This window comes from Myotis lucifugus, unplaced genomic scaffold (assembly GCF_000147115.1).
Source record: "Myotis lucifugus unplaced genomic scaffold, Myoluc2.0 scaffold_294, whole genome shotgun sequence".
Taxonomy (NCBI): domain Eukaryota; kingdom Metazoa; phylum Chordata; class Mammalia; order Chiroptera; family Vespertilionidae; genus Myotis; species Myotis lucifugus.
Window position 1 is genome coordinate 477556 of NW_005871342.1, and position 27783 is coordinate 505338.

The 27783-nt window shown below is 38.7% G+C and overlaps 1 protein-coding gene across 1 annotated transcript in view; it reads right to left on the minus strand.

The window, feature by feature from the left end:
• The window catches only part of VPS13B (vacuolar protein sorting 13 homolog B), a 583949-nt gene that overhangs the window by 115442 nt on the left and 440724 nt on the right, over positions 1-27783 (minus strand). Inside the window, exons 38-40 of the mRNA XM_023763624.1 lie at positions 12647-12849; positions 9996-10197; positions 9468-9652 (exon numbers count right to left, since the gene is read on the minus strand). Of these exons, the coding sequence (XP_023619392.1) occupies positions 9468-9652; positions 9996-10197; positions 12647-12849 (590 nt within the window). The remainder of the gene's footprint in view (positions 1-9467; positions 9653-9995; positions 10198-12646; positions 12850-27783) is intronic.

Sequence of the window (27783 nt, forward strand, 5' to 3'; positions counted from 1 at the left end):
TAAAGCACCAAAGTCTAGTTTTTAATTTATTGGGTCATATCCAGTATTACTGTCTGACTTGGAACATTTTTCCGTGTAATTAATAACTAGATTCAAATCCATACAACTATAAGGTTTAATGAAGCTTTAGTTCAGTCTGTGGATACGTGTGCAAGATAAAATGTAACTAGAATACCAAACACAATTAAATCAGCACTAAGCTACAGACATTAAGCATCACACATTGTAAACTCAATTTCAAAAATTAGCAAGTATTTTCTATGTGAAGTTCTCACACGTCATTAGAGCTGGGGGAGGATCCAGAACCTGTGCAGCTGCCTGTGAGCCACACCGTCCTATGTTAGGAAGGAAGCACGGATCAAGAGAAGGTATCACTTAAGCATCTTGGGGACAAGAAAATATCTCATGTGTGTCAGTGAAACACACGTGAAGCTTGCCTAATCTATATGTTGGGAGGATGCGGGGGAGGACGATGAGAAGATTTAAAAAGTGATGTGAGGCTTTTCTCCAGATGCAGATGGCCTTTGATGTGCAGAAAGAGCTTTGCCAGAATCTGCAAAGGGAAAGGCTGAGAAAACGATAGCAAGAATGAGTCAACTGTTCAGTGAGGCAGTCTTTCTAGAGACCCTGTGCTGGGGCGATTCTCTAACCACAGCCCATCTACAAAAGGCTCCCATAGAGCTGAGCACACTGTGCGGCCTCAGAGCCAGTCAGGCTGGACAGAAACGCTCAGAGTGAGGCCAGTACTGACCCTGAGTGTGGCCACAAGTGCAGTAAGAGAGAGATGATATAGAGTGGATCCCTGGCGGTAGCTGTAAGGTCACAATGAATTCACAGCCGTGTGAGTGTGACTCCACACCCATGGCCGTAGTTGAATGGGCCAAGCTCCTGACGCAACCAGTTCAACCAGGGAAGTGGAACTGGACTGGAGGTTGAACTTGGACCTCTGGGAGCTGTGGGGAGACTACCAGGTGGCCTAGAAGCTGGGCGGGGGCAGCTAGCCTGTTAAAAAGGAAGAAAAAAGCAAATATGGGCCAAGAGCAGAGAAAGTGAAGGGAGCAAATATTCCCCTGGGCTCCTCTCTTCCAGTCCTGGCCCGTCTTTCCAGAGGCCCAGCAGCATTTTGCCCTTGGTGTCCTCAGATACAGGGGGGAGACCCTGTTTTGCTAAGCCAGCTTTAGTGCCAGTGGGGTTTCTGGGTTTCTGCTACCTGCAACCTAGAGGACTGTAGCTGACGTACCACCTGGGAAGCACCTGACCCTGTAGCCACGGGAAAGTGCTGTCTTACAGTAGCTGTTCTCAGTCAGTGAGAGCAGGCCATCAGTCACTGCAGAGGCAGCATTCGGACAGTTATTGCCATTAACAGCCTAGAAACACAAAACTTTCTCAGAAACAGGGCTTCCTAGGTCTCATACAATAGGACCCAGGTTTTTTAACTGATTGCTAGGATGACGATGATGACAACAGTCATGACAGCAGCTACCATTTATCGAGTGTAATAATAATAATAATAATAATAATAGTAATAATAGAGCCTTTAACTGTGGAAAGCACTGTGCTCGGTGCTTTACCTGCATTATCTCTGCCCCTCACAACTCTTGAAGGCAGTGAGAGCACACGTTTGCTTGGAGAGGCTTGTGACACAAGACACAATAACGATGTCACCCGGGAAAGACCAGCATGCTGGGAAGGCAGGTACCATAAGAGAGGATTTAGCATGATGAATTCACCATAATTCAATCTGGCCACTGACCTTGCAGTCTCAGAAAATTTTCATGGTGTCCTAGCACTGACTGGATTTAGGAATGCTGACTCATGCAACAAAGTTCACAGGAGACCGATATATAAACCAGATGCCAAGTTATTCATTTACCATGAGGTGTGTAACTGCCAAGGAGCCTGGAGACCGATGCTGGTCAGAGCAGTGTATGGTTCTTCCTATAGAGACAGACTGTGTTGGGAGCCAAACTATGAGAAGGTTGTTTGGGTGGTTGGATGATCTGAATATTAGACACGGAGATTGGACAGCTGCTATATTCATCTCCATAAATGGGATTTAGCTGACAGGTAAACCACACAGACACTTGGGTACTAATTCTTTGGATGTTGCCAGGAGGGCTTTTGCCAATGAATAATTCCTTGAACCTCCTAGGCTTCTAGAGCTGACCAGCTCTCCTTTCTGAAGGAAATATTCTTTCTTGAGATCTCCCCAACCCATCTTGTGTGTCTGGGAGTGCTTCTATTTAAGGTTATTTTGTATATCTTTTGTCTGATTTGTTGTTTTATGATTTAACAGTTTGAAGTAAAAGAATAATTTTATTTTCCTTCTTTTCACATTTCTCAACGAAGTAGCTTATCATCACCCAACATGTCATCTACAATATTATTATCCCCCTGTTGTACACATAGGATGAAGAGCATGGGATTTGGAGTCTCAGAAAGACCTGGGATAAAATTCTGGCTCCCCCACTTTACATTTTATGGTAAAAGACCAGTTAATTTCACCTGGCCTCAGTTTCCCCACTTATATAATGGAGATAATGCCCACATCACAGAATCAAATAAGATTTAATGAGGTTATGTATGCAGAGTACCTAGCACAGCACTGGGTATAATATACCAAGGTGACCACAACACATCAGAGCAAAAATAACAGTTCTCAACCATTTAGATTCTCCTTGGTTTCTAAGTATACAATATTTTTTGTTCATTATTCTTCCAATATGATTTTTGTAATCATATTAGTATAAAAAACTAATTTCCCTAACTTATGAACCAAATAAACCAAAGTGAATTGGGAACAAGTGCCTTGATTTCTTTGGCTTCCTGTTCTCTTCCACCAGAAACAAATGATCCAGCTTGCCTTTGTCTTTTTTCCTTCTTGTTATCCTTGTGAAAATATCCTTTAAGGCAGGGGTGGGCAAACTTTTTGACTCGAGGGCCACAATGGGTTCTTAAACTGGACCGGAGGGCCAGAACAAAAGCATGGATGGAGTGTTTGTGTGAACTAATATAAATTCAAAGTAAACATCATTACATAAAAGGGTACGGTCTTTTTTTTTTTTTTTTAGTTTTATTCATTTCAAACGGGCCGGATCTGGCCCGCGGGCCGTAGTTTGCCCACTGCTGCTCTAGTCATGATGTTTTCATATAAGAATTCTGCACCAAATTTTGAAGCTTAAGAGTGCATTTATTTTATTTGTTAATCTCATCCGAGGATATTTTTCCCATTGATTTTTAGACAGAATGGAAGGGAGGGAAAAAGAGAGAGAGAGAGAGAGAGAGAGAGAGAGAGAGAGAGAGAGTGTGTGTGTGTGTGTGTGTGTGTGTATGGGAGGCGGGGGAGACAGAGAGAGAGAATTATCTATGTGAGAGAGACACATTAATTGGTTGCCTCCCACACGTGCCCTGACCAGGGCCAGGGATTGAACCCTCAACCCAGGTATGGGCCCTTGACTGGGAATCAAACCTGAGACCCTTCTTAGCACAGGCCAAAACTCTAACCACTGAACATACCAGCCAGGGCAAGAATGCCTTTTTAACTGAGAAAGTCCTATGAAATCATATAGCTCTAGTAACAAATTTATTCTCTCCCGCCGCCCCCCATTAATTCCATGTACTCTTCAGATGTCAGAATTACACAATTCTTCCTGTATAAATGTACTGGTCTATGCCAGTGATGGCGAACCTATGACACGCGTGTCAGAGGTGACACGCGAACTCATTTTTTTGGTTGATTTTTCTTTATTAAATGGCATTTAAATATATAAAATAAATATCAAAAATATAAATCTTTGTTTTACTATGGTTGCAAATATCAAAAAATTTCTATATGTGACACGGCACCAGAGTTAAGTTAGGGTTTTTCAAAATGCTGACACGCCGAGCTCAAAAGGTTCGCCATCACTGGTATAGGACATCAATGTAGAAATGTTTACTAGAGAAATTCCTGACATTAGTTCTTATATCTTTCTTTTTAATCCATAAAGTATATTATCACTGCCAAACTCATTCTCCATTTTCCTTCTTTAATTTTGTTCCCCATCTGTTTAAATTGCTTCAGCGACCCCCATCTACTTGTGTTTGTCTTGAATTGTAATGCTGCAGCTTTATACTCCTACGGTCCTTGGGGGAAAGATGATATTTAGTTTGACCTATTGTCACATACCAAATGAAGATATCTAAAAATTTCGTGCAACACACAAATGCAAATAAATAAGAAAACAAGAATAATACAGTATTCAGAGAATAAGAACAAGCACCATGACGGAGCTGGGTGAGAAGGAAATATCCGTTTCCAATTCTGCTACAGAGGCTGGATGAAATTGTACAATCTGGGAACCTGGGTGCTTCCAGAATGGAATCCTTAGTAGGCAGAGTACACAATGGGATGAGAAGAGAGCAAAACTTAGTCCCCACCAGATACGGTGCCAGACATTCCTTATTCTTAAGCTCATCTAAACCACAAAACATTCGGCATAACTCTACCTTGCAGATCCTAAATATACTACTAACACTTAAAGTTTAACATGACAAAATTACAAACTGATCACAAAATAAGATCCTGTTGTTTTCTGCGAACTTTAATTAAATTTCAGGGTCTTTAGTCAGAACCTGTGATTAATTTGATTTAACATTATAGACATGTTTTCCATATTTTTCACTACAATTGCAAAATAATTTCCATAAAGTCATATGGGAGCCTATCTATACATCCCGTTATCAATCACAGAAAGATGTGTAAACAGGCAAGTAGAAGCGTCTGTAAAAGTGAACTCTATAAGGCTAGTTTTCCATGAACTAAATGGTCCTGCAGGAAAAAGTTATCCAAACTCAATTGTTTTTAGGACTAAAAGACAAGGAGATGAACTTATCTTTGAAATTAAGAACTTGCCTCTGTCTAGGGGGCAGTGGGCTTGGCAGAATATTCAATGATCTCACCAAGAGCCTGTGTAATGTAATAACAAGAGACTGTGTGTTTATGGTAGATAATACCACTGAAGCATAACACGATGCATCCTGACATAATTCCGTTTGTAAAACCAGAACTCACTCAATATCCCCCATAAGACAATGACAAACAATGTAATACTTTTGAATAATATAAAACAGGAACACGACATTCATCCATTCAATGTATTTACTGAGCATCTCTACGGCAGTGGATACTCTAAAGGACACAATGACAAATGAGATCTGATCATTTCCTGTGGACACCTACAGCCTAGGAGGGAGACATGATATGGACACGTAGTTAAAATGTGAGGAACAGGGCGAGCAACAGCGTCACAGGTGCCATGAAGGGTTTTGGACTTTAGAGGAAGGGGGCAGATGTTTGCAGATGGTGCCCAGGAAAGGCTTCATGAAACAGATGGCTCGTGGGCTGTTTGGAGGTGGGGCTAGGATTTCAGCAGAAAAGGGGAGATTCGAATGAAGAGAGGGAAGTGGAGTGTCACAGGCTGGTTTGGGGGTGCTGACAGGCCAGCTGGACTACAGCACAGATGGTGTGTAAGGGAGTGAAAGGCATGCTGGGTGGGAGGTGGGGGACTGCAGACGGGTATCAAGGTCAGCCTCGTAGGGTGAAAGAATGCCTGAAGGCTATTCTCAGGGAAGGGATACATTCCCCCTGCACTTTGAGAACATGTAGGACCGTTGGAAGGGAAAGAGATTGAAGGCTGGAATTCCGTTACGGGGCTCTTTTAGTGCTCCAGGCATTCGCTTGTGAAGGGGGAGTCTAGGGAACTCACTATGAGTAACGCATGCGTGTGTTTTAACTATAATATTTCACTTAATTCTCATGACAACTCTGAAAAATAAATAACATTAACTCCGGGGGTTCAGTTGAGGAAATTAAGGCTCCAAGAGATTACTAAGGTCACTGAGTTAATGAAATAAAAAGGGGAGGGGAGCAGGACTCGGCAGTGGGACTTTAATGTCCACATCATCTGCATGATACCACTATGATAAAGGGCCTTTTTATAAGCTCCCTCAGTGCAGGCTCAGCAGCTCAATATTGTAGGTGTGCCTCTGGTACAGACCTAGAGAGAATCACATGTCACACGAGAATGACTCTGATGACAGAGAGTTTCTCCTTGGAAGTTGAAATCAGGGAGATTCCTCTGCCCCAAGTGACCAGGGAAACTTCCCTGCTACACTGAGAGCTTCTTATGAGTGGATGCTGCCTTACCTGCCTTGGAGTCCCGAGGAGCCCAGGGAAGTACTCAAGGAGAAACTGTCATCATGAATCAAACTTGTGATTCATGTAATATATTTTCTATTCTGAACAGGCATTCCAAGGACACAAAATAGTTTGTATGGTTGTAAGATAGCAACCCTGAGAGTTATTTCCACATATTCTGCTCCAGGTCTGGGATATATAGTAAGTTCGCACTTAACATCATCGGTGGGCTCTTAGAGCTGCACCAAAACAATGTATAATAAAACCAATTTTTCCCACAGGCTAGTTGACATGAACAAGAGGTAAGGTCCCACAGCATCACATCAATGTTATAACGAAACAAGTTATTAGAGGACCTGCTATTCAAGGGTTAGACCAGGACCTCAGCAGCATGGCAACTGCTGCCTGACCTGCGCTGCTCCGCCAGCCCAGCTGTCAATTCCAGGTGCTCCTTCCCACCACTGGATCAAGCTCTCCCTTTCTATTTACAGTCGGTGCAACCATGTCTTGCTCTTAGGCTAGCACCCCTGTCTTTGAACTCTGCTCACATTTCAGTTCCTGTCTCCCTAACAAGATATGGAATGTGGCAGGACCTCTCTAATACCAACGCTTTGCTTTGCTTGTGGAAACCGGCCAGGTCCACTGTCTAGGCTTCTGGAACTGTCCCCATCTCCTGGCCTACCCCAGAGGGCCTGCAGAGTCATCAGCCCCCCACTTTCGGGTCTAGCCTGTGCTTCTGCTTCATGAGAAGAGTTCTGAGAACAGTCATCGTAGCGGTGGAGATAGTCTTCATACTTACATAGAACTTGCTCTGTGCCAGGCATTGTTCCAGGTATTTTACAAATATTAATGCCTATAATCATCACAGTATTAACAGCCTCATTTTATTGATAAAAAAAGGCAAAACAAAGAACCTGAGGCTGAGAGATTAAGTTACTTGTCTAAGGTGACATGGTTTGCTAGTGGCAGAGTCAATAATACGAATCCAGCATTCTGGCTATAGTTCATTCTCTTAACCCCTATGTGCTCCTCCCTCCCTCTCCAATGACAGTGAGAGGGTGAAGTACATATCATTAGTGAATGTATTTACCATCTTAGATGCCCCATTTTCTACACCTGGAATAATACTATCACTAATAGTTATCACATTTATGTTCATAAATATATTAACATTTAGCTATAAATCTGATCCCCAAAATCAGTTAGAAAGACCTTACATGATGCTGAAACTTTGATACATGAGTATTTTCATTTTGATTGAAAATACCACAGATGTTCTGCATTTAGGGATGTCTAATAAGATAGTAGGGTTCAAAGATATTGCTATTTTAATAGCAAAAATTATCCAAGAATACTGGCACAGAAGACAATCATGAATATGACATTGATGGGAGGGAAAACAAATATGAAGATTTAAAAATCAAAGGAGAGTTACTTAAAAGGTCTCAGCATAATGAAAAAAAGAATCAAAGTACAGACTGTCGACATCTGGCAAATTGGATAGTTCTGTACTCTCTAGTTCACTTGACAAAATGATAACACATCATGGTTATCAATTCAGAAGTGAACGTCTGACCACATGTATTATAATCAGGAATTTTAAAAGGAATTAAGTAATATAATAATACCTATGCTAATATGAATTTTGAACTGCTCTGATTTATATTATCTTTATTTATTAAATATAGAGCAATCATTATAAAACTGGTGAATATTCGCTGAACCGGTTTGGCTCAGTGGATAGAGCGTCGGCCTGCGGACTGGGGGGTCCCGGGTTCGATTCCGGTAGAGGGCATGTACCTTGGTTGCGGGCACGTCCCCAGTGGGGGGCGTGCAGGAGGCAGCTGATCGATCTCTCTCATCGATGTTTCTAACTCTCTGTCCCTCTCCCTTATTCTCTGTGAAAAATCAATAAAATACATTTAAAACAACAACAACAACAAAAAAAAACTGGTGAATATCCCTATGTGCCAGAGGATGGAGATAAGTGATCAAGGCATAAAAGAAGCTTGTTTTCTAACAGCAGAGATGGAAAGACCATAAGCAAGTCAATAAGTAAATGCACAGGATAATTCTGTATAGCAAAAAGAGCTAAGAAGAAAGCAAAACAAGGTTATATAATCCAGAATAAAGTCAACTCGTCGGGATATGACCTTTGAGCTGATACCTGAGTAACAAAGAAGGGAGCAGAATGAGAGAAAGGACTCTGTATTGGCATGCTCCCTGCGCCAGGAGCACAGGAACAATGGGAGACGGGCAGGCCTGCAGTCAGAGAGGTGGGAAGGGCACAGATCATCGGTCCTTGTAGCCATGGCAGAGGGGAATTTTATTCTAAGTGTCAGAGGAAGTCAGCATAATGCTACAAGTTAGGGAAGTGGTGTGACCTGATGTACATTTTGAAAGATCATGTTAGCTGCCATTTGGAAAATGCATCCTAGGAAGTCAAGCATGGAATCAGAGAGACCCACAGGAAGCCCCTGCAGCAGGGAAAGCTACTGTAGTTGGGAACAGAAGACGGTCGCTTGGGCTTGGACGTAAGGTGTTTCAGTAGAGAAATAGATGGAACGGGGACGTATTTTGGAGATAGAGTAATAGGACTTGTGATGAATTAGAGGCAGGGGGTTAGGGAGGGCAATCGGGAATGATTCCTGGGCTTTGAGTGGATGGTGTGTGATCTAGTAATAGGTAGAAGACTAAGAGGAAAAAAAATTTTAGGAGAAGTTAAGATTCATAGGATATTAGTAAGCAGTAGGATAATAGAGTGATATCCACAATGACATTTACATTAAACTCAGGGAAGTGGTAAGTAACAAACTCTCATAAAAATCATATGGCTTATGATCACTGGTTAGTTTTCCTGTTAGCCTACTCAAGCCCCAAGACCATCTTCAGTTCTGGAAATGAAATGAAAACTTAGTCATCCATTCTGGCTTTATGTGGGCATACTTTATTTTAGAGAGCAGTTCTAGAAATGCTGAGGAGCTGTGAGCACATGATAGGTACTCAAAAAAACATGTGGTGAACTGAATGACACCTATTTGTCTTAGAGACTACGTAATCTACCTACGATAGGACTAAGAGTAGAATTGAGAACTCTCAAAATTGCCATGTACTATGAATCTGAATTACATCAGTCCCTTATTTTAAAATATTCTTTGTGTGTACATATGTGTGCATTTCTCTCATATACTATTGTTAGAAAAAATAGGTATGCTCCAAACATTTGTCTTAGTATTGAATCAGCACTTTCCCACAGAGTTTTATTTTAAAATGGGTAGTCATTACTTACCTGCAGCATATCACCAAGGTCTGCTGTGCTAATATCCGGATCCTCTGTGGTGTTGAAGGGCACAGGAGTTATCCGCACGAGGGTGAGCACCCTGGGTTCTGGATATCTCCATAGCATCATTCCCGGGCTATCTTCGGTTTCGTTGTAAAACAAGACTTCATAGACACCAGGCATTTTCAAAGGTTCTGTTAAATGGAAGTATAATTAACTGTATTTCTGAAGGGAAACATTTTGGTGTATGACAGCAAGAAAAAATTATGAGGATAAAAGTAAAATTATAAAGAAGCTGGGTAGTCAATTTTATGGGTTTGAGATGGGAACAAATCATGAATTTACCCTTAAGATATATCAAATGGTAACTTACTATTTTTTGTACTTCAGGTATTAATGTACTTTTTCAAGTAATCTTATTCTGTTACCTCTTAGTAAACGTGCAGCTAAACCTGCACACACATGCGCATACACACACACACACACACACACACACACACACACACACACACACACCCTGAAGCTGTTACTACTTACCGGCATCTCTTATATACTGAAAAAGACCCGTCCGCAGGTCATCGGAACTTTGTTCACTTTTAAATGTCTGGTTCTTTTCCACAGGAGGTGGCACATGTGGCACCGCTTCAGAAACTTCAACATTTCTCTCCTCATTAAGGTATCCATTGAGTAACTCATGTAGAAGAACTAAACAATTCAAATGTTCTTGACCCCAGAAAACCTTTAAAACCAGATGAAAAATTTTAGTGGCTTTAAAATATAAACATTTCATGAAAATAATTAGGCACAATCATATCTGAATTAATGCAAGACTGCAATTACATTTAATGTAATTACTGACAATAAGTAAACTATAATTTCTAAGTAATTGGACCTATAGGATGTAATTCTATTGCTTGAGTAAATATATAAAAACAACAAAATCAATTACATCATATATTATGTGAATAATAATCAATTTTAAATGCTAAATTAATGATGAAATTATGTTAATGTGAGGTAATGTTTATTAACTTAGCTAAGAGGGAAAAGAACACCTATTGTAATCTAAGAAAAGGCAATGAAGATCTTCTAAGCCAAAATGTTAAAATAAAAATAATAATCTTGTAGAATAGCTTCCTAAATTTTGTCATGAGATTAAAAAACACATATTGGTTATAGGGTTCTTTTCCTTGCATTTTTATTTTTAAGAGAAAGAGAGATGGAAGATGCTAAATGAATCTGAACTACTCAAAAGCCTCCCAACTTCTGTGTTTAGTGAGAATGTGCCCATACACAGTATTCCACAGCACAAACCAACTGGTCAGGAGCTATAGTAGAGTTTCAGAACAAAGATATTAGTGTTTCTTATGAGAGAGAGGATCAAGGTCCCTTTTTCTACATGTGAAGAATATTAATCTATAACAGAAGTCTGACTAGTGGGTAATAATAATTGTGGATTCAAAATGTCAATAATATTATATGTCTATGAATATATTGGATAAAGGCAGCACAACTATTAATTCTAAGAAAACCATAACACACACACACACACACACACACACACACACACACACACACACAAATATATATAGAGAGGTAGAAAAAATTAACCCTGTACCTTGTAGCTAAGTTTAAATCCTGGGTTTGGGTTCTGCTCTCTGGAATTAAGGTATCTCAGAAATGAAGGGAAGAGATATGATACTAAGTCTACTGATACTAAATCTATCTAGGTCAGTGATTCTCAACCTAATGCCACGATCCTTTAATAGAGTTCCGCATGTTGTGGTGACCCCCAATTTCATTGTTACAAATTGAACATAATTAAAGCATAGTGATTAATCACAAAAACAGTATGTAATTATGTATGTATTTTCCGATGGTCTTAGGCGACCCCTGTGAAAGGGTCGTTCGACCCCCAAGGGGGTCTCGACCCACAGGTTGAGAACCGCTGATCTAGGTTCTCATCAATATTATTTTTGGATCTGAAAAGATAGAGATAAGCGAAAAGTCAAATCGCACACTGCTCCAACCTTTAAATTGTGAAGAGACAGTCATCTTTGTAATATAGAGATGATCTACCTTGGTTTTGCTCATTGTTTTTTTATTAAAATTATTGGGGTGACATCGGTTAATAAGATCATCTATGTTTAAAGTGTACATTTCTATGAGACATGATCTGTATATTGCATTATGTGCCCATCACCCAAAGTCAAATCATCTTCCATCACCATAAATTTGGCCCCTGCTCTTTTTGTTTTTAATGTGGAGTTACTTTGCAGCCTTGAAAAAATGGTAATACAATTAATGTTCTTGATAACACAACACAATACCACATGTTTATTGTAATTAGAAAAGTGTACACATTAGGAAAAAGTTATTCATGACCTAGCAATTCTGCTCCTAGTCATGTATCCAAGAGAAATGAAACCATGTCTACACAAAAACTTGTACACAAATGTCCGTAAATTGATAACTGAATAAATAAAATATGACACATACAAACAGTGGACTAATTTAGCCATAGAAAAGAATGAAATACTGGCACCTACTAAAAAACGGATGAACCTTGACAACATTAAATGAAAGAAAATGCTAAGTGAAAGAAGCCACTCACAAGATACCATATATTTACATGAAATGTTCAGAAGAGTCAAATCAAACAGAAAAAAAAATTGGTTAGTGGTTGTATAAACCTAGAGAGGGGATTAAAGAATAATGGGGAGCAAAAGCTAATGAGCACAGGGTGTTGGAGTGTGTGTATGAAAATGTTCTAAAATGGATTGCAGTGATGATCACAAAACTTTGTGAATATACTAAAAAATCAGTGAATTATGCACTTTAATTAGGTAAATTGTATGGTATATGAATTGATAATACCTTTCTCACCACATCAACATTTAAAATTAAAAAAAATTATATTGATTTGAGGAAGGGAGAGGGAGATAGAAACATCAATGATGAGAGAGAATCATTGATAGGCTGTCTCCTGCACGCCCCTACTGGGGATTGAGCCCACAACCCAGGCATGTGCCCAGCCTGGGAATCTAACCGTGACTTCCTGGTTCATAGGTTGACACTCAACCAATGAGCCACATTGGCTGGGCCAAGATTTAAAATGTAGTGAGTTCAAAAAATGAATAAAGGCTCGCTAAAAACTTATGGGGAAAATATAGAAAATGCCCACATACCTGTAGAAGACCCCCACTCAAATCTATGGATATTTTGGGTATAGAGTGTTCTGGGCCTGGGTTGCCACTGTGTTTACACCACCTAGCTTCCACATCGGCAGCCGCACAACATGGTCCTATCAGAATCCGGCTTTTTTCTCTGAGACTTGTTTTAAGGAGAAAATCATTTACGCTGAGTAGAAATGATGACCCAAGAATTACACCTGAAAAATACAAAGAAATGGAGAGGGATATGAGAAATAATTTTTCCTAGTAAAAAAGTAAGTTTGGGCAAGAATTTGTAGTTTTTAGACCATTAATTCATCCTTTGTCCTCTTTCAGTTGGCTTTCCCTCACAGTTTTATGCCATTTATACAGAATTCTAGTTACGAAGCAGGTATACCTCATTCACATTCCTAACAAAGCAATATTTGCCAAAACATTATGACTTTTTCCATGTGTGAGCATTTTAAGTTTTATGAGTAGAGACATTTTCATTAAATTGTGCTAGTTTTTCAAACAACTACATTAAGAATAAGAACAGCTGCTTCATTTGTCTATTGTTAACATGATGAGAAAGGGCAATTTTCTGTGATTTCTTACAGTAAGAGTAAAGTATATTACTCTGCTAGACACTCAAGTTTTTGACTGGCTCATGTTAAAATCAAAACAATCAAAATATATAACATGTGTTTTCTAAAAATTTTAGTTTAATCCAAACTTCACACATCATAACCACTTGAAGTTTACAGAGTCTTAAAAACAGATAGTGGCAGGTTAGATTTATGAGGAAAACTATATGCTATAGTTCAAAGTAAATATACCCAGAAAAGGAATACACTTTAAAATGTAGGTTTTCTTTTGAACTTACACTAGAAGTGTAGATCAAAACCTTTTCATAAAACCAATGGCATACTTTAAGATATTTGAATGCAAAGTTAGAGTGGTCGGTTAACTTTCCCCCAAGGAGCTCATATTCTGAATTGTCATTGTGAATATTGAATTTCACCAGACCACATTTGTAATGCCCATGGCTTATTTTTCTAATAATATTTGATCCTTAAAAGAGATGAAAGATTAAAAAACACCTTGGGCTGACAGTATACACTTTTCAAAGTACAGTAACCACATTGACTTTTCAATTCTGTGGAGACTTGAAACTTCACATACACTGTATGTTCCTACTGCAGAAATAAGATACACAGAAGACATCACACCCACCAAAGTGTTAGGGCTAAGACTTTTATCAAAAATATGATGGTGAAAATCAATTTCTTAATTTTTTTTCATAAAATATATTGTGGCACTAAGACTTCCATTTCATTTACATAGTTTTCTTGATCTAAAGCTATACTTCACTTAGACTAAAGGAAAACTAAACAAAATAAAAAAATAGAATCCAACCGGCATGTCTCAGTGGTTGAGCATTGACCTATGAGCCAGGAGGTCATGGTTCGATTCCCGGTCAGGGCACATGCCCAGGTTGCAGCTCAATCCCCTGAGGGGAGCGGGTGTGCAGGAGGCAGCCAATCAATGATTCTCTCTCATCATTGATGTTTCTATCTCTCTAACTCTTTCTTCCTCTCTGAAATAAATAAAAAAATATTTTTAAAAAAGAAACAAGCCCCCGAATAAATAAGAATTAAAAATCATCTTTATTAATGGAGTTTAGAACTTAAGTCATAACTTCCTGACTTAACTGTGTTACACTTCCTGGAACACAGTTAAGACTTCTCAACAGTAAAGATCTGCTAAATAGAAATATCAATTGATTACTCAGTAATCTGTCATAATGACATTAAAAAAGTATAAGGTTACTTCAGTACAATTATCTAGCAAATGTATGAATTACATTACCCTTTATTCTCAAATGCATGCATCATCATACTAGCCTACAATGAAATATTCAATTATCTGGTGGTAACCTTAATGTGAATGTCTTATTGGTCCCTCATAGACAAAGTGTTTAATTTCAAAGGCTCCCTGGATTGCTTATCTTCTTTAATGTTTATCATGATCTCATCACATACTCAGATTGAAAAATAGGTTTCAAGACTTATCAATTTCTATATCATTCTACCCAACTTCATTATTTTAAAATGTCAAGGAAGAGAGACCTTAGTAATCGAAGTGATTGAACAGAAGACCACACCATTTTCAAGCGTCACTAGACTGTGATCATCCTGGAGGCCAGGGCCACCTTATTCATTATAGTACTGGGCACAACAGTAGCTAACCAGGACGCACCCCACTGAAGGGAATTGGCACTTTAGAATCTAATCCTGTTTTCACCTGTCTCAATATATTTCTTACTAGACAGTAGAAAAGAAAAGTACTTGAATCTGCCACTCTTGATTTGCGTCATAGAACACTGTATCATAGAACAACAAGGTTAGATGGAAGAGACCTTAGAAGCCATCCATTCCAAGTCTCCTTCCTCTAAAAAAAAGCACGCAAAATACTTTTTAAAAAAAATTTTTTTTGCCTGCCATAACCATTTTAAAGTCTTTTAAAAATATATTTTATTGATATTTTACAGAGAGGAAGGGAGAGGGATAGAGAGTTAGAAATATCGATAAGAGAGAAACATCGATCAGCTGCCTCCTGCACACTCCCTACTGGGGATGTGCCCGCAACCAAGGTATATGCCCTTGACCGGAATCGAACCTGGGACCCCTGAGTCCACAGGCCAACACTCTATCCACTGAGCCAAACTGGTTAGAACCACGCAAAATACTTTTAATTTTGAAATATCAGACCTGCCTAAAAGTCGAAACAATATACAGAGTTCCGTTATATCCTTCACCCAGCTATGTAACCACAGTATGAAACTGAAATCAGAAGCCACATTGATATAATACTATTAAGTAATCTACCGATCTTATTTAAATTTTGCTAATTTTCCCACTAATGTCCTTTTTCTGGTCAAGTGTCCAAAATAGGATCCCCCACTGCTTTTAGCTGTCGTCTCCTTAGTCTTCTTTATTCTGTGGCAGATCTAGCTTTCTCTGTCTTTCATGACCTTGATACTCTTGACAAGCCCAGGCCAATTATTTTGCAGAATACCTCTCGATTTGCTTTTATCTAATGATTTCTCATTAAAATGTGGTTATGGATTTTTGACAAGAATGCCAGAGAAGTGAAGCCCTTCTCTGCATCATATTTGGATGAGTGATGTTGATGTTTTATTACTGGTACTGTTAACTCTGATCACATGCTACTAGTAAAGTGGTGTTTCAGGTTTTGCCACTATAAAGTTGTTATTATTCCACTTAAAAATAATAAAATCTGTGGGGATATAGTTGGAGATTATGCACTATCCTCTTTTACATCAAACTTTTTCTCATTAACACTGGCATCCATCTCTGGTTCTTGAATGCATCAGTTATTACTGTGGTGCATGATAATGTTGATTTCCAACTTTCTTATTCTTCTACATTTATTAATTAGTACTCTATGATGAAAAGAGCTGTTCCTTCTACCCCACTTATTAGTTCAATTATTTATTTATATCAGTATGGACTCATAGATATATATTTTATTTTGTGGGTTATAATCGAATACTCTCATTGCTTTGTTGCTTAAATGGAACCAGCGTGGGACATTAGAAACCCCTTCAAGTTGGTTCCTGTGTCCTTTTGATAGTCCCCCATCATTTCTTGGGGAACTTTTTTACTTTCTGGCCACAAGATGTTTCAGGCTCTGATGAGGTCCAAGATGCTATTGTAGGAAGACCCTGAACTCACCTCCTCCTATTGACACACTGAATATACACCTATATATAGAGAAATTCCTCCTGAAAAAGAAATGAGGACGGATGGAACATCTGCACAACAAAGGAGGGAGGGACCACATAGAGAAGGGTAAGAGCGATGGAGACATGATAACAGCAGTAACCTCACCCCTGATGAGTGAACTGCAGGAGGGAGGGATATCACTGAGGGCCCTTGTGCAGACTGGCCTACCCTGGGCACAGTGAAAAAACAGTGGCTTAAAGGGCAGCAGACTATGTGAAGGAAATCCATTTACTAATCCTACAGCCTCTGCCAAATAGGCGAGAAACTGCTGGGAGTCTCTCTGGGACTGGAGGTGCTGGCCAGGGCCATTTTTACTGAATCACGATGAAATAGAAAACCTGAATAGACTGATTACAAGTAATGAAATGGAATCAAGAATTTAAAAACTCAAAAAACATCTCGTCCAGGATGAGATGGCTTCACAAGAGAATTCTACCAAACATTTAAAGAATTAATGTTTATACTTCACAAATTATTCCAAAAAATTGAAGAAGGAAAAATGCTGCCAAACTCATTTTACGAGGCCAGCACTATCCTGATACAAAAATCAGACAAAGACACCACAAAAAAGAAAATTGCAGACAAACGTCCCTGATGAACACAGATGTATAAATCCTCTACAAATTATTAGCAAACTAAATTCAACAATACATTAAAAGGATCACACACCATAACCAAGTGATATTTATTCCAGGGACACAGGATGGTGCAACATCTGCAAATCAATCAATGTGGTATAGCACTTTAGCAATATGAAGAATAAAAATCGTCTCAGAGGGAAAGAAAGAGGGCAGTGAGAAGAGATTAACCAACAAACATATGCATGTATGCAGAGCCCACAGATAATAGTGTGGTGAAGGTCTGGGATGGGGTGGAAACTGGGTGAAGGAGGACAATGGGGGAAAATGGTGGACATCTATAATACTCTCAACAATAATGATAAATTTAAAGAAAGAATAAAAATCATATGATCATCTCAACAGATGCAGAAAAAGCATTTGACAGAATTCAACATCCATTTATGATAAAAAGAAACTCTTAACAACGTGTGTATATAGGGAATGTATTTCAACATAATGAAGGCCATATATGACAACCCCACAGTTAACATCACACTCAATGGTGAAAAGCTGAAAGCTTTTCCTCTAAGATCAGGAACAAAACAAGGATGCCTTCTCACCACTTTTATTCAACATAGTATTGGAAGTCCCAGCTGCAACAATAGGGCAAGAAAAAGAAATAAAACGCATCCAAATTAGAAAGAAAAAGTAAAACTGTCACTATTTGCAGATGTCATGATACTATACTCTAAAGACTGCACCAAAAAACTATTAGAATAAATGAATTCAGTAAATTTATAGGATACAAAATTAATATAAAGAAATTGGTTGCACTTCTATATACACTTATAAACTATCAGAAAGAGAAATAAAGAAAATACACCCATTTACAATTGCATCAAAAAGAATAAAGTGTCTAGGAGTAAATTTAACCAAGGAGGTAAAAGACCTGTACTCTTCAAACTAAAAGACACTGATAAAAGAAGGTGAAGATGACACAAATAAATGGAATGATATACTGTGCTCATAGATTGAAATAATTAATATTGTTAAAATGTCCATACTACCCAAAGCAATCTATAGATTTAATGTAATCCCTTTCAAAGTATCAAAGGCATTTTTCACTGAACTAGAACAAAAAATCCTACAATATGTATTGAATCACAAAAGATTCAGAATTGACAAAGTAATCTTGAGAAAGAAGAAAGTTGAAGGTATCATGCTCCCTGATTCCAAACTGTACTACAAAACTATTGTAATCAAAATTGTATGATAGTGGCATAAAAACACATGTATAAATCAAAGGATTAGAATAGAATAACCAGAAAAAAACCACACATATATGATCAATTAATCTATGATAAATGAAGCAAGAATAAACATTTGGGAAAACACAGTGTCTTCAATAAATGATCTTGAACTGCTACATGCAAAAAGTAAAACTGGACCACTTTCTCATGGCATATACAAAATTAAATTCAAGATGGATTACAGACTTAAACGTAAGACCTACAACCATAAAACTCCTACAAGAAAACATAAGCCATCCCTAATTTCTTATTTCAGTAAAATTCTCTACTATCATGGTTTTAAGTATAGTTTTTTATGATAGTATCCATAACCATGCCTAATTCCTAAATAAGTGCTTTTCCCAATAAAAAAATGTGGATATCCTGGATCACCTCCAACTTGATATTTATGCAGGCATTCATTATTCAACCAATATTTATTGATTATCTACCATTTACTGGATCTACCAAGATAAAGTGAATAATTTGTGTATTCTTTCACATCACATTTTTCCTTGGCAATTTGTTAGCCTCAAGTTTTGAGATCTCAATAAAAACTAGAGGAAAAAAAAGACAACCAACAACATTTATAATATTGCCTCTGTTAAGCAAGTGAACTGTTGAAAGACATGAACACTTCCCTATTATCATACAAACCCCATTCTTTCTTGCTTCTTTAAATTCACTTCATGTGCTATCAATTCTTTCATTCTGATCCATTATTTAATTAAGTCTGTGTAGTTGCTGTCCATTTTTTTCTTTCCCCTTTCACCCTTTTCCCAACAGCTTACTCTTCACTTTACATTTACTTTTTCTAATCTTTTTACAGTTTGTACTTGCCTATATCTCAGGTTTAGTAGCATTGATCCCAGACTTGTTTAAACACACGCATGGCATTGAGGATTGCAGATGCTAATGTTGGCCGCGATCACACAGGAACAGGCACTGCCTAAGTGCATGAAGAAGACACATGACCAATAGACACCAATGTGCCCTTCCTGGTGTCTTGTCACCTTTCTTGTCCTTTGTTTCGTACACCCATAAGGAAATTAGGGGTGGATCACTTTGGAGACTAATTTAACTCATCCCCATGTGCCTACCTGCCCCCTACACTTGCTACACACACCAGTCTGCCTTGGCTTTGCTCCTCATGACGGAATCCAGTTATCCGGGGAACCACAGAAAGGTTCACTCACAAATACAGCTTTTAAGTTTAAAATAGAGTCTCTGTTTCCATTTAAACATTTCCTGCTGATTTAAAAAAAACCTACAACAAAATAATAGAAAACCATATTAGTTCAGTGACTTTAACGTTGGTCTAAGTGGCCAATAATAAGAGATTATGGTGATCACTTAATAATAAAGAGTAGTTATGAATTTTATAGGGGGCATTTATTAATGGTAAACCAAACTTCACATTTTTACCACAAAATATGAAAATAATCCCTGGGACTCATGACAGGCTGTTAATTCTCCCTTTCCCTTGCTCTCACTCTGTGAGAAGCTGGCCTGTGGGACACCATCCCCTCCTTTCTTTCTTAATCAGGAAACATGCTAAGTATCTTCACTGGGATAAAATGAATCGCATTTTATATATCACCCCACACATACGCTCAGGGCCACTGAGAATACTGAGTTCTTAAGCGGGATACTTATACATTCAAAATCTGGTATAAATGGCAACAGTTCCAGCATGTATGTTCTTCTGAATGAATTCACGCAGAGTTGGACAAAGTGGCTACGTGTAAAAATTATGAAGAGCTATCTTCTTGGCACTGGAACATTGGGGAAGACTGAGTAATTTTGTGAAGTTTTATCTCTCTCAGCCTATTATGTAAATGATAAAATGTTTACCTTTGTTCTAGCTGGTGCGTATACAGGTGTTTGATGTGTTATGGGTTACATTTTCTGTACTTTTACTTTCCCCCCTAAATTTCCAAAAATGACAGAAGGAAAATATTAAAGAAATATGCTGTGAAAGTATAAGATTGAAAATGATCAGTTATCCTTTAAAAGCAGGAATATCATTAAAATTACTTAACCTCTCATCAGGCCATTTTTAAGAACTTTTAATTTTGCAATAATGTTAGGCTTTCAGCAAAGTTGATAGCTTTCAACTTCGATATCCTTCACCCAGCTTCCTTAATGTTAATTTAACAACTTATGATAGCATGATTCTCGAGAGCCAGTAAATTAACATCAATGCAAAACAACTAAGTAATTTAGACACCTTATTTGAATTTCACCAGTTTCTCCTCTCATGTCCCGTTCCGATTCCAGGATCCTACCCAGGACCCAACGTTGCACTTAATGACTGTGTGTTCAGGTCATTTTGACCCAGTGTATAACCTCTTCCTTCTACCTCCTTCCATTCCACAGAATGCTTTTCTGCCTGATTTTTCCATTGGCTTGTTTCAAAAATCTGTGTTTATATTTTTAATTTCAGCTCTAGAAAACTAATGGCAGATATTTAATTAAAGTAAATGAGGTGTAGCAACATTGAGAAGTAATTTCAGAAACAACTGGTGTGATAAACAGAAATAATCTTGCTTTGCTTGCACACTGACATACTTTTCACTGAGTGTAAAAATTTAGTTCAAGGAACTAATAGTTTCGTGACCTTTAAAATACTCCTTCAGAAGACTAATAAATGCAAACCACTTGTTTTGGAGAATGTTTACAGAGTGCTGCCAGCGCTACATCATCGTCTCTCCTAGACCTCAGTAAGGCTCCTGCATTTCCATGCTGACTGTGCAAAACACACTTGGAATCAAGCTTCTGTATGTCATTAGAAAGAGCACTCCATGATGACATGTGCTAGCAAAGCATGTCCAGGTATTTTTTTTTAATCCAGCTGGAAGTAATCTGAGGCTACCAGAAAACCAGCAAACATGTGTTAGATACATCCACAAGTCGATTTGCACAACAGCGAAGCATCACGCACGATGCCTCTGAAAGTAAGGAAGAAAACTTTTTATCCGTACGATCCATGAAACGATGACCAGAAGTGACTAGATGACTAGAAAAAGGTTTTTGTAAGTATGGTCCATAAAAAGACGACTGGAAATCTTTTTCTAATTCCTTCAACTAATTATGTTGAAACACATAAAAATAGCACGTAAGTATTTTAACCATGCAAAAAAACACACCTTGCTTGATCAGAATATGTAAGTTGGTCAGATCCTTTTTAGTTACACTATATTTTATAATAAGCCTATATAATTATACCTAGTAATAAACTAAAGTATAGGATAAGATCAGTATATGAACAAACCATAAAGCCGTCAGAATTACAATGGATACGAGCTGCAAGGGATGCTGATGCTTCCCAATTTACTAAAAAGTCTGGCCATCAAAATGAGAGTCCAAATGGTTGGTCTACCTGCTAACATGTCTCTCTCCAAGGCACCTAATGATTTCTCACGAGTGGGCTTTCAGTCTCCAGGGAAGCCCACCAAGGCCTCAATGGACCCCAGACTAATCCAAACCTTTCCTTTGAACATAGGAAAATGATAAGTAGCAGAAATAGAATTTTTTCCCCCCTTTCACATTAAGAAAGGGAGAACTACTCATGAAAGATGAAAATGTCTGCTGAGTTGGCTATTTATACTTGGCCCTGTCTGGGAAAGGTATTTTTTGAGAAATGTTTTAAAACATTCGGATCCTAGAAAAACCAAACTAAAAATACCAAAGGGTGTAGAGGGTATGCTTTGCCTCTTTCTTCCCCTCCAATCTGCCACCATGCTCACTGTTTTTACAGTTGTGTCAGTTTATTAGAAAAATAAAACTTGATTGGATCATGTGTCCGTGTTTAAAAAACACCCAGACTGGCAGGTTGGACTGTGCATATTGGAAAGTGTATGACAACCTTTCCAGAGAGGAAAGAACAGCAGCAAATACACACTCCATAGGTTCTCAGATGAATACAATAGCTGGTTAGTGTAATTACATTAGGAAACTGCCAGTGAATTAATTTTTTAAAGAGTAAGTCACGTGAATGGAAGAACTGGTATAAACTTATCTTAACAATGTTGAAAGCAAAATGACTTGCTAAGTAACCTACTGCAACGGCTTAGAAACTGGTCTGGATCTACACAATTGAGGCTGTAAGGACTGGTGCAGCAGAAAGACCAGACTGCCTCAGCATACCCCTGGCTAACTGCTCCACTCCTAACTCAGTGAGGGATTAGGGCTAGCTCAGGTGGCCTCAACCCAGGGTTCTTTGACACTTAGGGAGTTCCACATCGTAATGGTGGTCCATGAAGCATTTCCAGTATTTCACAGAGGTAAAAGAAGTCACAGATTTGTCTGAGACAGGGCTGAGGAGGTGTACTGAAGCTTTCCTTTTGGTTGGAGTCGTATCACAGGCAGGTATAGCCATGTTAGCTATGTAATCCTAAATGCAGTTTGGTTGGATCATGAGGCCCATGAGGGAAAGAAAAAAAAAGGGTTCTTGATAAAGAAAAGGAAGATCTTTAAGGTAACTTCCAGCTCTAAAATTTACTGATCTATGCCCTCATCATTCACTGGTGTGACTGAGTTGGGGAGGAAGATAAAAAAACCAAAACACCAATATTTATTGAGGAACATAATAAATTTGTACCAAGGAATGTGTAGAATACCCTACATACATTATCTCGCCTGATGTTCTCAACAGCCCTGTGAATTAAATATTTTTGCCTTCATTTTGGAAATTAGCGGAATTGTAACTTTTACCACAACCAACTGCCGGTAAGTAGCAGGGCCGGGATTTAGATTCCCTCTGCCTCCTTCCAGCACCATGTTGCCTTATAAAAACTGCTGCTGTTAGTTAGCTCTTAGTAATTTCATTTTTCCAGTTGGTAATACGGTTGTGAATAAATGCTTTTTCCTGTCCCCAGCTGTTTTACACGGCCTCGGTATGTTGTGCCAACATAGCCTACAGGTCCAGGGGCCTGGCCAGAGAGCAACAGAACATCTAAGATGTGTCTTCAGCCACTCATCACTGACTGGGGTGCTTTGCCAGAATCTTTCCTAGCAAACAGCCTCCTGGCTTATGTGGATGAGAGGGCAATTTGCTGTGACCACAGGCAAAACTACAGGCTGCGTGGGGGGTAGAGACTTACTTCTAACCCTCTCTTTTTCCATAGTCCCAGTGCTGGGGGCTATAACAATTTTTGTCCATTCCTCCAAATACTAACCTACACGGTGCTACCAAGGATGCAGAGGAAAAGCTGTGAAGTAAAAGATCTCTAGCATTTAATTACCAGGACTGGAACCTTTCTTCTCCAATGGGATTTTGCACAGCGAGATAACTTCATGTTAATTCATAGCATTTCTGTTGTCTAAAAGGTCCGTTTTTCTCCTGCCCAAGGAACATTCTGTTTCAAAATGTGTACATAAGAAATTTTTATCAGTTGTCTTTTCTCCCCCCAAATGTATCTAAATCTAGAGAAATGATTCTTTACCATACATTCGTTAAAACAAGGAAAGAAATGAAAACGACTCTTTTTTTTGCTATAGTACTAAAGACATAAAATCCAGGGCAATGGGACACAATTCTAACACATATGACCTGGCGCCAACATTTTTCTAGCAGTCTAGATCAAGTCTGAAATTTGGTAACTAAAACAATAGGAAGGAATAGAGTAATTTAGCTGGAGACAAGATCTGAAGGGGGATACACTTGGAAGACTGTAGCCACGGTCCTGGATTTCTCATTAGAACAGAGCAGAGTCTTATGAAGACTTCATATTCCCCACGAGAACCACATTTACACAATTAACAATTCTTTGGTGAAAAAAAAAAAGCTTTCATTATTGAATGTGGACACATGTGGGCTGTGTAAAAATATAAGAGATGTGTAACCCATGGTAAACAGAAAGTAATGATCTTAAACAGGCCAAACCCTTGAACTCGTCATTAATAAATGTCTCTCCTGCATTCAGCTACCCGGGCTGCTGGGAGCCTGTTTTCTTCAAGTACTTCAAACACTGAAATCCAGGAACATTTATTATTTTAATCCATTACAGGCAGTGCTTGATTTAACTTTATTGGTTGTGGTGGTGGTAGTGGTTATAAGTGGGGGCACAGCAATGTTCTTTTACACATCATTTCAAAAGGGCTTAATTATATTTTATAGCTTGGGCCAGGAATTCTGCTTGTTTTTTGTCTAACAAGGTTCAAATGGAGTTCAGGTCGGTGATGAATCAGAAGAAAAAGTCAGAGATGGTTATCTCTGTGAGAGGAGCTCACCCCCTCGGATGGCTGGGCAGGTACATCACACTCACCCACCGCAGCACAGGACAGCGCTCCACAGCCTGGCTGGCTGCGTGCTACATGGTTTTTCCTTTCCATGCAACCTGGAAATTAACACATCAGACACTCAACCCAGCGGGTGTCTTCTAGATGTCTGCAGTTACACTCCTATCTGTTATAAGGCTTCCCACTGGGATCCAAAACAGTGACAGTAACCACACAGCACTAAAACAAAAATGTACATGAAGAACAATAATCACATAACACTTAAAATGCATAAATCCTTATCACAGAAAAACATAAGTATCCCGAATGAAAGATGTATGAGCCTGCACTAACATAATCTGGTTAAACAAGAGACTAGTGACAATCTAAGCATTCCTGGACAGCGTGTATCCACTAGTGGGTGGTTGTTTTTTAAATATCAAACCTTCTTAACTTCTTACCTCTCTTTTTGAAGATGTGAAAAAGATCATTCTAACATAGTAGTGTTAATATTGCTTATATTCTCCAGAATTATGTCTAATATTATATTATGATAAAAATTACAGCAAGGAGAATAAAGTTCATTTGTTGGGATTTTCCCCCCCACTGTGTAGGATTTCTGAGAAGAGGACAAAAGACTTACTCCCCAAGGAAGTATCTTACACATTTATGGTTTTTATTTCCCACTAGGTTAGGAAAATAATATGGGACATTATTTTGAAAAAACGTTATGAGAATTTTATTTTTTCTATTTCCCATTCAATTTTCAGAACTTCCAAAAATTCTGTTTTTTTAAATGTCTCATTTCACCCTTATGCACAGAAAAATATCACTGCTGAAAAAGCTCAGTATTCTAGAGGTAATTTAAGGGTAAAAATGGAGGGACATGCCAGTTCATCAGTAGCAACTTTGAGCTTGTTATAAAGTAACAGGAGGGAATCAGAGCAGGATTAATAGTGGTACTCGGTCCTGGGATGAGGGTGTCGTGTTTCCTGGACTCTAGGCCATCTGTTCTGCCTGCCTACATTTTACTTCTGCAAAACTATAAACGCACCTCTACCTCAGGGACTATAGAAAGGCATTAGAATTCCTCTGCTTTTCATTATCACAAGATTCAGTAACTCATTTCATTGTCAAGATAATCCCCTTTTACTCTTTCTTTTGCGCTTGTGAAGTTTGCCAAAATGACAAATAAAATCCCAGATGTTATACACCCAATGAGGTCTCCACCTTCCCTCCAGGGTTGGGTTTAAGCTACTTGGGACAGTGTCAGAAATGACAAGACCCTGGTGCCCACACCCAATATTCACTCAGGTCGGTGAGCGGCCCATCTGGCTGCTGACCAGCTGTGCTTCCACTTCAACCCTCAGTGGCTGCTTCAGGTCAGATCTGTCCTCTGGCTCTGCCTGTCAAAGAATTCATTTCTTATGGTTCAGGCATTGGGAAGAAGCACCATTTCTTTGTAAAAGTGACAAAAGTCTTTGGGGTGTTGTAAATGGCTTGTTATGGAGCGGATTCTCTGAGGCAGTCATATCTAATTGGATGCTTTACTTCCCCTCGGCTTCCCGACATCTCCGGAGCATCCACTGGTGCTGACAACGCCTTGAGAGCGTGTCCTCTGGAGATCCAGCTAACTGGAATGAAAAGCTGGAGCTCCACTTTCCGCAATTAATGGCCCGGTTTCACTTTTCAGGACATGAAAAGGAACTTTAGGTTCTTTATATTTTATTGGTCCTGAATTCAGTGAACATGAGAGGAGGCATTTGTATATGTGAAAAATAATATGGTTATGCTTTTCCCCGTTTTTGTTTATACACAGAGATAAGTACATCTGGATGACAGAGGCAGGGGCAGCGAAAGTTGTTTAAACCATAGCTCTCTGACTAGGAGTTCAACTCATGGCTTTCTGCGTGGATGAAAAGTCCCTTTGGAAAGGGATGCTTGCAGCTCTTCCCATTTCTGACTAAAATGCCAAACAAGATGGCCTCACTTAGGCTCCTCCCCTAACCCTTTGTTCATTCCCTATTTCCCTTTTCCTTACTTTACATGGAGATTGCTAATCTAAGTGCCCCCGTGAAAGAGCAAGGAAGCCCACAGTAAGGCTATTTCACAGCCTGGATTGTGCGCCCTTGTTGCTGAAATCTAAGGAGTGCCGCCCTAATAGAGCCGTAATTTACTCTGACAAGGGGAGCAGAAGTCTGCAGCTCCTTCCCTCCCTGCCTGTGGAAAGTGCTACACTGCTATCCAGGATTTATAGCTACATACTCATGGCTTCTCAAAAAAGACACGCTTCAAACGGCAAAAAAGACTGTGTTGTGTGTGTACGCGTGGGGGGAAAGGTGGCTGTTTTTTAAAAAAACATACTACAGAATGGGATGGATTTCATGGAGAGCAGAAGAAATATTATCTGCCTTAACACGATTCCGAAAATAAGATATAATTTCTAAGTGAGATTCATTTTGTTATTGATAATACAGTCGTAGGTATTTTCTGTGATATTATACACCAACTTTTAAAATACAAGTATTATGTCTACTAAAATCAACTTTACGGCCCCTTTCCCAAAGACATATGGAAGAACGTAAGTATTCTAGCAGAAATACAAGTTATTATAAGTCACTGTTACACTAGCATCTGCAGGTGGAATTTAAAAAAATCAAGTCCCTTGAAACTCTCATAGTTGAGGATTGCAGAACAGTACAGGAAACTAAGGAAAACTCCTAGATTTTTTTAAAGTGGAAAATATTTAACCATTTCATTTTGTTTCAAACAATGAACACATTTCAGTGAGTAATCAGTACATCTTTCGTTGTAAAAACCAGTAAATGAATATAAAAACATTTCAGATTTAAATGTACTGACAATGTCTTGGGAAGAAAACTAACTTTCCCCCTTTACTTTTTTATTATTCCCTTTTCCTATGCACTTCCCCTAAATTTATGACAGTTAAATGATAAAAAATACAACTAGGCAAACTGAAGTATTTTTGTACCTTTCAGAAGTGAGGAAACATGCCTACAACACATTCTCAATTGTGTTTCTCTAAATATTCCTTAGAACGTAAGATTCCTCTAGCATTACACATCTATTTCAGCTCCTAAATTAAAACTCATCTGGAAAGGACCGTTTTACCCTGTTTATATAACATTGTCACATAAAGAGTGTTAAAAAAAATATTTCACTAAAAATAGCTTGCGTAAGTTAGGGATTAGAGTAGTTTCTGCTGCTATAATTATTCCTTTGTAGTTTTTTCCATGATGTTTTTGCACAGTGTTTTTGACTGTGTTTAT